This window comes from Panthera onca, chromosome E1 (genome assembly GCF_046562875.1).
Source record: "Panthera onca isolate mPanOnc1 chromosome E1, mPanOnc1 haplotype 2, whole genome shotgun sequence".
Taxonomy (NCBI): domain Eukaryota; kingdom Metazoa; phylum Chordata; class Mammalia; order Carnivora; family Felidae; genus Panthera; species Panthera onca.
Window position 1 is genome coordinate 35,005,616 of NC_138352.1, and position 11,408 is coordinate 35,017,023.

General features: G+C 51.3%; 1 protein-coding gene across 2 annotated transcripts in view; it reads left to right on the forward strand.

Moving 5' to 3' along the window:
- Nucleotides 1–10,642, forward strand: part of PHF12 (PHD finger protein 12) — a 41,816-nt gene extending 31,174 nt beyond the window's left edge. For both annotated transcript variants that reach the window (XM_060646824.3, XM_060646822.3), the window contains exons 8-15: nucleotides 2,646–2,804; nucleotides 3,384–4,179; nucleotides 5,431–5,556; nucleotides 6,213–6,356; nucleotides 7,377–7,475; nucleotides 8,221–8,303; nucleotides 8,883–9,021; nucleotides 9,367–10,642. In XM_060646824.3, coding sequence (XP_060502807.1) covers nucleotides 2,646–2,804; nucleotides 3,384–4,179; nucleotides 5,431–5,556; nucleotides 6,213–6,356; nucleotides 7,377–7,475; nucleotides 8,221–8,303; nucleotides 8,883–9,021; nucleotides 9,367–9,701 — 1,881 coding nt within the window. In that variant the 3' untranslated portion in view covers nucleotides 9,702–10,642. The remainder of the gene's footprint in view (nucleotides 1–2,645; nucleotides 2,805–3,383; nucleotides 4,180–5,430; nucleotides 5,557–6,212; nucleotides 6,357–7,376; nucleotides 7,476–8,220; nucleotides 8,304–8,882; nucleotides 9,022–9,366) is intronic.
- Nucleotides 10,643–11,408: the final 766 nt, after the last annotated feature.

Sequence of the window (11,408 nt, forward strand, 5' to 3'; positions counted from 1 at the left end):
CTGGCGGGGTGAAGGTGATGGTGATAAAGCAGAGACCCATGTGGAAGGGAGGAGCTATCCCAGCTGAGAAACTTAAGAGGAAAATGCCTAAAGGAGAGTTAAATCTGTTTTTCCAAGGTGCTGGTAACATATAACGAATATTCCAAGTTGTGGCCTTGCCGTAATAATATCTGACATTCTTGTATGCACTTGACAGTTGCTAAAGTGTCAACTTTAGCTGAGATCTGCTGAGATCAACAGAAAAAATTCCTTTATTGAAAAGCATTTGGTGGTGTTGAGGCTGTTTCTCAAAAGCCATTCAGTTTCCTCATTCATTTAACCTAGAGAGCCCAACACCGTGGACCCACATAGAAGCTTGATTTTTCTCTTTTTGGAATAATCCTGCACACAGGCTGTGCTGTGTGCCAGTGGAGACCAGCAATTCTCAAATATGGCCACTTGGTGGCAGCAACCCTTTAAATCACTCACCCCACTCCCATCACTTCCAGTGGATGTCAGCGCTAGCAAGCTAGCAAGATGTTAACTGTTGGAAATTGTATAACAATCTCTTAAGTGTGTAAATATTTATACTTCAATATAAATACCGGTTTCTAAAATTAAATCAAGGTGTTTTCAGTTGGGGGTATTATAGAGGTGGCATGCCTCATATCTCAGTAAAACAGATCTGAAAGTAAACTAAACTGTGTAATTCACCATGTGGATTTGGAAGAGAGCCTGGCGGCTGAAGTGAACAGTCCCAGAAAGCCTTGAGAAAATTCTATTTCACAATGCCCTCTCCCCCTTCAAAGGTTTCCCTATTCTTCCCCCCTCCCCTTCATGTTTATTTATTTATTTTGAGAGAGAGAGGAAGCAGAGCACAAGCAGGGGAGGGGCAGAGATGGGTGAAGGGGTGGGGAGAGAATCCCAGGCAGGCTTTGCACTGTCAGTGCAGAACCAGACGCGGGTTCATGTCCTGAACCATAACATCATGACCTGAGTGAAATTAAGAGCCAGATGCTCAACCAGCTGAGCCACCTGGGTGCCCCAAGCTTTCCCTATTCTTGAGGAAAATCCAAGGGCACGAGTTGCCTGAATAGCACCTTTTTTTCCTTGCAGGGCAGACAAGTATTTTTGTTATAGCACGGGGACAGGACACGTGGGCAGAAAGAGCTGCCTGCTGAGCATTCCGTACTGGACAATTTGAGAGTGAAGTGAGGACTGTGGTAGCACAGGACGGTGGTGGACAGTGTTCCAGCTCTGACCTGAACCATCCTCATTGTTGATGTAGAGCAGGGCAGCAAAATTGGCTAAGAACTTTGTGTTAGGGATTCCTCTTCCTGCTACCCCTTCACTCTTCGCCAAGGGGGGCAACCTTAGGCTTGCCTACCACTCCATTCCTCCCCCTCCCATTCCTGTCTGACTTTGGACAAGCCCATGGCACCAGCCACCACCGTTAATGGTGCTGTCTCTCAATTCCATATCTCTTGATTTTCTCCTCATGTCTGGATTCATATCTGTCTGCCCATCCCACAGACACTTCAGTCTCAACTTGCCCAAGACCGAAAGTCTTCTGCCTCCAAATCTGCTCTTCCTCTTGTATTTCCTGTTTCAGTGAATGACCGCAATCTCCACCCGGTCCTTCAAGGCAAAATTCTGGGAACCGTTTTCAGTTCTTCTGTTATCCTCCATAGGGACTCGGTCACCAAATCTGTTCTCCAAATGTTTTCCAAGTCCGTCATGTGCTTCCACATCTCTTTGCCTTGTATGCTGCTCCCCTACCCTTATTTCCCCTTTGTCTGCCTGGAAGTTCTCAACTTCCAAGTCTCAAATACTGCCTTCCTATAAAATCTGTCCTTGTCCCCCAGACAGAAACAAGCACTCTCCTCCATATTTTTAATAGTTCCTTAGCCATGCCTCTATTCTAGGACCCATTACACTGTATTGTAATGTTTATCTCCCCCAACGAGACTGTGAGCTCCTTGAGGGCAGAGCTTAAGTTTTCTTCATCTCTGGATCTCTAGGACTGGGTACAGTGTCCAGACTCAGGAGGTACTCAATAAATGTTGGTTGAATGTATGAATGACTCTTGGCTTGTTGTGTGGCTCTTTCATCCTTACATGGCATGATTCAGAACGTGTCTTCTGTCTTTGTACAACAAAGAGGTCTTCAGTTGTTTCATGAGTCATGAATGAGTGGACGAAGAAAACTGACATTGACTGAGTGCTTATCACAGGCCAGACTTCGTGCTGAGCATTTCCACTGTAAATGTGACCTCCTTTGACGTTTTACCTCTCAGATACGGCTTACTCTCCCAAACTTGATGCTGAGCAGTGAGAGCCTAGAGAGTACCACTCTGAAGCTGTGTCCAGTGTCAGCCCTACACTTCTTTAGGCCAAAGCAATGGTTTCTGGCTTCTGCGGGCCGTAGACCTGAATGAAGAAGGTGGGGGACGGGGCGCACACCTGTCGTTTCCAGCTCTGTGCCTTCTCTAGCTAATGCGTGTGTGTCTGAGGCACAGAGCGGTTGCAGCCCACTGAGCCTCCTTGTCTTAGTGGACCCCAGAGTGCACGATGGTCCCGCGGGCATCAGCACCGCAGACAGAAGAGGCAGAATCAACTGGACGTGTCGGCACTATCTCCGTCTCCTCCTCCTTCTATACTAAACAGGTTCCCGATGCTATAAAATCTCAGTACCAGTTTCCACCCCCTCTCATTGCACCCGCGGCCATTCGGGATGGGGAGCTGATCTGCAACGGGATCCCCGAGGAATCACAGACGCACCTTTTGAACTCTGAGCACTTAGCCACCCAGGCAGAGCAGCAAGAGGTGAGTGAAGGCAGGGCTGGGATTCCAAAGCCAATCTTCCTTCCTTCTCACCACAGCTGTTACTGGAAGTAGCCTCAGTGCCATTCCCATCCCCATCTTCTGCAATCCCACCGACCCCCACTCTCCAGCCCCCAGTGGTTGAATATTCCAGAGAGAACCTCTGGCTGATATTCTGAGGCAAGTAAAAGAAATACAGTCAAGCAGTCTGTTTTTCTCCATCCGTCCCCCAGTGTGCTGTGAGATGAGCAAGTCTGTCTTGCAGAAAGAGACCAGTAGACCCATAGAGAGGTTAGCTGATAGGGCTGGACACACAGCAGTTGCTTAGGGTACTTGCTGGATATTGGTTCACAAGGTGAGCTCTGCCGACCAGGGTGTTGGCTGCTGAGTATACCAACAAGTCTTGCTTGGGAATGGAAATGGAATCTTATCAGAAGTCAAGCACACCTTTTCTGGGCATTTGCAGTGGGACCTTGGAAACAGTGTTTGTCAGCTGTGCTGTAGCCCTGGCCTCTGGGGCAGGAAGGACCAGCGCCTCCCAGGCCTCTCACCCTCCTCTCCTCTCCTCTCCTTCCATTGCAGTGGCTCTGTAGTGTTGTTGCGCTCCAGTGCAGCATATTGAAACATTTATCTGCTAAGCAGATGCCTTCGCATTGGGACTCTGAACAGACAGAGAAGGCTGATATTAAGCCTGTTATTGTGACTGACAGCTCAATCACCACCTCCCTGCAAACAGCTGACAAGGCACCTACACCTTCCCACTGCCCCTTATCCTGCCCCTCGGGGATTAGCTCCCAGAACTCCCTGAGCTGCTCTCCACCCCACCAGCCCCCAGCCCTAGAGGACATCAGCTGCAGTTCCTGTGCGGAAAAATCCAAGAAAGCCCCCTGCGGGACTGCCAACGGGCCAGTGAGCACAGAGGTGAAAGCCAATGGCCCACACCTCTACAGCAACCCCACCGATTCCACGGACCCCCGGCGACTTCCAGGCGCCAACACCCCCTTACCAGGCCTCTCCCACCGGCAAGGCTGGCCCCGGCCCCTCACGCCACCAGCGGCTGGGGGGCTTCAGAACCACACCGTCGGCATCATTGTGAAGACAGAGAATGCCACTGGCCCCAGCTCTTGCCCCCAGAGGAGTTTGGTTCCTGTCCCAAGCCTGCCCCCTTCCATTCCCAGCTCTTGTGCCAGCATCGAGAACACCAGCACTTTGCAAAGAAAGACTGTCCAATCACAGATAGGACCTCCATTGACAGATTCAAGGCCACTGGGCTCACCCCCAAATGCCACCCGGGTGCTCACTCCCCCCCAAGCAGCAGGAGATGGTATCTTGGCCACAGGAGCCAACCAACGATTCTGCTCACCAGCGCCATCATCAGGTGAGTGGTGCTCAACCTGGGGGTGATTTGGAGTAGTTTCATGCTATTTCTGGCAGTTAAACTTCAGAAAACACTTACGTTCCTGTGCATATTTCAGAGGACTTTGATCTTGGTCTTATTTGTCCTCTCCCCATTTATGTGATAGAGGAGAAAGCATGTGTTAACTTGTCCCCCGTTTTATTGGTGGGGTTGCTTAGGCTCTGAAAGTTTAAGTGATTTCCTCTAGGTCACCTACCGAGTCAGTGGCAGGATCGGAACCACGGCTGGGTCTCCTGACTCCACCTTCCCATTTCAGGCCTAGTCTTCTGCTTGTTTTGTTCCATCACCTTAGAGGAAGGCAGCATGATCTCTGGAACCCCTGTGGCCAGCCTGAGGTTCTAGGTGATGGCCTCCGTGTTTCATGATCCACACCAGAGACCAGGTCACACCTGATCCAGATTCTCAGAGCCCCCTGGTTTGAAGGAGCTTCCATGCCAGGGAACGCAGAGTTAGAAAGCAACACCACCTTTCAGGATAGCTGCAGAGTGGCATGCCCAAAGAGGTTGATCCGGCCCAGAAGCTCACCCTTGGGCCACTTGCAGAAAGGCGGTCCCCTACACCCATACTTGGCCTAGTGTGGACCTGCTCTCTCAGCTGTCCCCAGTCAGCACTCTGGACCTCGAGATTGCTGACCCCAGCATCTGAACCAGGTTTCAGATGCTGCTGGAACCCCCTGTGGTCTCTCCCGTCTGAACTGAAGCTGGCCTCCTAGTCAGCTGGGAGTCTCGGTAACCAGGTGACTGTGACTTCTCTGCATGGGGGCCCCTGGTCCCAGGATGGCCCCTACCCTCAGGCTCTTTTCCTGTCTCTGTTTACCTCTAAATACCAGCCTAGATAGATCTTGCACCCTGTGAGTCAAAATTCAGGAGGCAGGAAACGCAGGGGCAGGCACCACTTAGTTGAATGACTGGAGGCAGCAGGGAGGTAGTCACGGCCCAGAGAACAAAGCCACCCTACCACATTTCCCAGAGCAGTAGATTTCACTGGTTCTCCATGCTCTGGAGACTCCTGCGTGCCCGGGTGCGTTGTCGTTCCATCTGCCCTTGCTCACCACACATTTTTAGCTCTAGGAGTTCCAGAGCCTATGGGGTGAGAATCAAGAAGGGAACATCACCTTGGGTCCGAAATCCAGACCTGTCTCGGCAGTGGGGGATTAGACCGGTGGGTTTCCCTCAGGCGACGTAAGTAATAGTCTTCCTGCTCCGTCCCCAGATGGCAAGGTCAGCCCCGGCACGTTATCCATAGGAAGCGCTTTAACCGTACCCTCTTTCCCAGCCAACTCTACTGCCATGGTGGACCTCACCAACTCATTGCGAGCATTCATGGATGTCAATGGAGGTGAGTGCGTGAGCTGCTGCTCTCCCACCAGCTGCTGCTGCGTGAAGGTGCTGTCCCTGCGCGGCATTCGAGCTCATTTCAGAAAAGGAACAGAAGGGATGCCTGACCTCCGAGGGCTGGGAATGTGGGTTAAGAAAGAAGGCTCCCTCCCACCTCTGCCTTCTACACATGCTTATATACAGACTCCAAGGTGAAAGGAGAGTGGGACCAAGTTGAACCTGTGAGAAGAGAATTACTTGAGGCAGAATAAAACCAGGAGGGCCTTGTTCCCAAAGTCAAAGAGAATGGAGGCAGAGCTTGACCTCTGAAGAGAGGGTGGGTAGCAGATCTAAGCCTCCATGTCCAGCATCCAGGCCTCCTCCACAGGCAGGCAGGTGGTCTATTTTGTTCTACCTTTCTAGGACTGCTTAACCTAAAATCAAGCTGCCCACTGCAAGAGGCATCTGCACAGGCTGCATTGGGGTCCATCTCACTGCAAACGGCCAGTGAGATGCTGAGCTCTGGATCCTTAGGCCACTTTGTACTCTCGCCTGTTCGAGAAAAATCACTTGGCTAGATTTTAGAAATGCTTAACTATTTGCTCTGTGACCCTCACCTACTTCCACATTCCAATTCCTCCTCAGCTGCTTTTTTTAATCTCTCTCTTTGGTTAATAGAAATCGAGATAAATATGCTGGACGAGAAGCTGATCAAGTTTCTGGCCTTGCAGAGAATACATCAGCTTTTCCCCTCCCGGGTCCAAGCTTCACCGGGCAGTGTCGGGGCACATCCGCTGGCTTCTGGAGGGCACCACACAGAAGGTGCGCACGCACACCCCTGCCGCCGCAGCCCACCGTCAGATCTCCCCTGTGCATGTGAGCGGCCGTCTCCCCTCCTGAGGAGTCTGGGCTTTGACTATCTCAGTGTTCCATGTGTGCCTTTGATGGCCTTAATAAAGCGCCGTGGTTTCTTTTCCCAGAAAGCTGGAACAAAATCGCAACCACAGCTTTCACGTCAGACTCGGGGAAGTCTGTTGTAACTTTCGTGCTCATCCGCTTTGAGACACACAAAGCAGCTACGAATGCCTTTGGGTATATGTGGTGCACTTTCTGCTGAACTACTTCCAAATATTTGGGTTACAAAGGTTTCCCAAAAGGGAATTTTTCAAGTTCAAGGTGAGAAGCAGAATAGCAGTTGATCTAGGGGCACCTGGCTGGCTCAGTCAGTAGAGCATATAACTCTTGATCTCAGGGTCAGGAGTTCAAGCCCCATGTTGGGTGTGGAGCTTACGTTAAAAATGATGATGATGATGATGATGATGATGATGATGATGATGATGAAGAATAAAGTAACATTTGGGCTAGTCTCCTGAAAATTTTTCCCAAGACATTAACTGCTTTGGATATTCCTTTGAGCATTAACCCTTACTGAGCCGCAGAGCTCAGGCCCCGCTTCTGACCCACAGAATCAGAATTTGCATTTTGACAGGATCTCTAGTTGATTCATATGCACATTAAAGTTCGAGAAACACTGGTCTGTGCCTACTGTTGTTTTGCTTGGCCTCCCTATAGTACATCTGGTATATCCCTGATAAACCAGTCAGCCCAGGAACTTAAAGTACTTTCATCTTTGAATTCTGTGACCACTTTCAAAGATGGTCTCTCTTACCCCGTGTTGGAAATGCTGTGGGTGGGGGGAGAGAGTGCCACCCTGAAGCAGCCCCGTGTCCAAGGTGAGTTTTTAAAGATGACTCATCTAGTGGGATTATTTTCTCTAGACCGTGAGCCAAAGGTCCAGGTTCTGAGTTTCTGAATGATCTTGCCCCTGTGTTTGTCTTGTAGTGCAAAGAAAGGAAGTACAGGCCCGAGCTGTGTTCTACCCTCTCTTGGGTTTGGGAGGAGCTGTGAACATGTGCTATCGAACCCTCTACATCGGGACAGGTGAGCCAGCTGGGGGCAGGGGGGGGCACCGCATCTGTTCAGCCTTAGAAACTACCACCCCTTCCCGCGGAGGCCAGGAAGGGGTAAGGGAAACCCTCCCTCGGGCCGACTGGTTTAACCCAGCAGATACCTGGGCAAGAGGGACTAAGAAAGGAGACTATCGGTTGCTTGTCTTCCCTGCCTCAAGCCCTTTTGCTTTGGGCCCAGCGTGATATCAGGAGAGGGGAAAGTCAGCCATGACTGCTGCTCAGTGAGGCATTTTAAACAAGCAGATAAAACCGGAGGAGAGGGCACATACTTTGTCCCTGGAGGTTTTTGAAAAAGTGATGGTGCTCACACACCCATAACCTTCAGTTAGTCCTGCATCTTGTACAGAGGGACAGTCAGATTAGCCTTTGGCCTAGAAATTTCCTTTCTTTCCAAAGATAGGATTTATGAGCCCCGCACCCCATGTTGTGCCCTCATGGAAATAACCCACCCTCTTCAGGAGCTCACTGTTCCCTTCTGGGCAGCAGCCACATGTTCTGAAGGAGATCAGCTGGCAGGGACACCTGTTCTTCAGAAGGGGAGTGGAAAAGACGTTGGTTTTTGTTCAAATATACAAGGAAGGGGCCCTGAGCTGGTCTCCCACTAAGGTCTTCCCGGTGCCCACCCAGAAGCTAACTCCCTGCCCCCCACCTTCCCATGCATACACCTTACCGTCTGTTCTCTGCCTGCCTTTGCCTCTACTCCTGCCACCTTACAGGAGCTGACATGGACGTGTGCCTTACAAACTATGGTCACTGTAACTACGTGTCTGGGAAACACGCCTGCATATTCTATGATGAGGTGAGGGGTGGGGAAGGGGTGGGAGAACTCTCACAGCCTGAGGCCTCTCCCAGGCACCAGGGTTTTGTTCAGTGCCCTGGGTGAGGGGAAGGGAGGTGGGAGGTCTTCTTTTCGCTCGTTGTCATTCCTGGAGTAGAAGGGTCTTGGTGTGAAAGGGCATCCTGCCGTGACTAACGCTCCCTAGGAGCGGTGCTACCATTTCTCCTGAGGTTGGTCACAGGCTCAGCGGGGTGGGGGGAGCCCACCCGGAAGCAGGGGAGGGGATCTGCATAGAAGGAAGCCAGGCCCTCTGTGCCAGCGAATAGCATTTCTACAGGAGCCAGGACCCAGGAGGCAGAGTAGAGCAGTGGTGGGAGAGCGGGGGTGGGGGGGGGTGGTGAGGGCCACTAGGAAGGTAGGCTTCCCTGAGGAGGTGAGTCTTGAGCCCCATTCTAAAGAGACAGGGCAGGGGGGCTTGACTGGGGAACAAAGAGAGCTCCCCAGGTAGAGCAGCACAGCCTTCTCCATGTGTCCTCTCTCCCCTTAGCCCCAGGCCCCACGCAGCAGACCACACATCTTATCTTCCCTCCTCCTCCTCAGAATACCAAACATTATGAGCTGTTAAACTACAGTGAGCACGGGACAACGGTGGACAATGTGCTGTATTCATGTGACTTCTCTGAGAAGACCCCGCCAACCCCCCCAAGCAGTATTGTTGCCAAAGTGCAGAGTGTCATCAGTAAGTCGGAGCCTGTGGCCACGAATCCGGCCATTTTTTCAGACGTGTTCTCTTAAGGCCCCCTCAGGGTGGCTCTGGCTTTCTGCCGACGGCCTGCTCTCTTGCCTTCCGGGTCCCGTCGGCCAGGCTCTCCTTGCTCGCGGGCCCAGGGAGACCACAGAGAAGCGAGTGCTAGGCACACACCTGCCTGGGGACTTCAGGCTCCCCTGGCCCTTTCCGGGTGTCCCTCAGCCCTAGTCACATAGCAGTTAGAATGGGGAGGTGCAGGGCCCAGCGCTGGCAAACCGCCTTGGGTGGGTTGGCTGCTCACTGTTCCTGTCCCGTGACCACCCTCCTTGTTCCCAGGGCGCCGCCGGCACCAGAAACAGGATGAAGAGCCAAGTGAGGAGGCAGCCATGATGAGCTCCCAGGCCCAGGGGCCACAGCGGAGACCCTGCAACTGCAAAGCCAGCAGCTCGAGCTTGATTGGGGGCAGTGGGGCCGGCTGGGAGGGCACGGCCTTACTGCACCACGGCAGCTACATCAAGCTGGGGTGCCTGCAGTTTGTGTTCAGCATCACTGAGTTTGCGACCAAACAGCCCAAAGGCGATGCTGGCCTGCTGCAGGATGGGGTCTTGGCCGAGAAGCTGTCTCTCAAGCCCCACCAGGGCCCCGTGCTGCGTTCCAACTCCGTTCCCTAGGACTGGCGGCTACCCCGTCGCCCGCCCGTCCGCCCGACCCGAGACTCCTGCAATGCAAAAATGTACACAAACCAAGCCCGGGTTTTTTCTATACTCCACCGGAAACCCTCCAACTACAATCTTTGCATGAAATGAAGAAAACCTTTTGACTGTTTTTTAAAGATCCTTTTTCTTTTCTCAAGTTCTAGGGGGCATTTGCACATATATTTGTACTCGACATTTCATGGGAAAGCGGCAGACCCGAGCTGAGGAACAGCGTGGGCAGGGAGGGGAAGGCCGATGGTCTGGACACCTCCTCCAACACCAAACCGTTCCCCACCCGCCTCCTGCTCCCTCCCCCTCGCCCGCCGTTGTAAAATAATCAGAAACTTGTTCTATTTTGTGGCAGTGACAATAGTTTTATATTAAAAGAAAAAAATACAGTTTTCATACAGCAAAATCTATACAATATCATTGTTTTATTTAATATAAAGATCGCTACCCACCCGACTTCCGTGGTTCCCACCCTCCGAGTTATTTTCCCTTTCTGCAGCGGTTGCACTACAGGTAGCTACTGTGTATTATGGACAAATGAGAAATGAATTCTTTTTCTGGCTGTCCATCTATTTTATTTCAAATAAGGAAAAGTGTATTTGGATTTTGTGTAAATACATCTAGTGATGACATTTTTTCAATGTTTTTAAAAACTGTACAGTACTACATGTGGTAGAGCGTTTTCTTCAAATTGTCTATTGTAGCAAAGACGTTTTTGTCGTAAACCTGTTTCGTCTCCTTTTTTTGTTCTCTTGCCACTTCTCTCCTGTTCCTCCCACCCCTGGCTCCCTCCTCTCCCCTTCCCCCAACCCCAAGTAGTACCAATGTACATAGTAATTGTAATGTTTTAGACTTTACAGAAACTTTCCTGTATTCTGTATATAAAAAAACAAAAATACTTCAACTTATGTTTTCTGCCTGTCTGTCCTACCTGTCATCACCCTCAGAGGGGGCCCTCCCCAAGATCCTGTTCCCAGTCTCAGTGAACTGGTCTCATTCCAAGACACTCAGACCCCAAGGGAGGTCAGGAGAGCAGAGGTCTTGGAGAAAAGTGAGCCCCAGGTGGATGTGGGAAAATGGAGGGGTCTGGGTGCATCGGGTAGGGCGGGGCTGTTGCCTGGCTTCGCGGGCGACTTGAGAGAAGCATTTGACCTGACCACATACTGCAAGAATCCAAGTGTGTGCAGGTCCCTGCTCCTGTTGACTCCAAAACCAAGATACTAAAACAGGACCTGTCAGGAGACAGGAGACGTCTGCATTCTGGTCTAAAAGCTTTAGCCTCGGGAGTTCCGGCTGCCTCCGATTGCAGTTGTTTGCTATCGTATTTGATTCATCTCCTCTAGGAGGAGTCTGCACCTGGTTTTTATCCTTTCCCTGTCAGCCTTAGCTGGGCAGGCAGCAATTACCTGTTCGAGTATCACTCAAGTTCCCTCCTCTGTGCATGGCCTTTGCTAGGACTTGGGGGTTGGGCTAGGGAACTTGATGTGAGCAATCAACAGGACAGATACAGCCCCAGCCTCTTGGAGCTTAGAATCTAGTGTGGAGCGGGCTGTCAACTCAAACGTCTCTGGGGAGCATCATGAAGCAAAAGGAGAGATCCGATCCCTAGACCCAGTCGAGCCGCAACTCACGTGACTACCAAGCATAATAACTTCCCTACAATTGCAGCTTCTC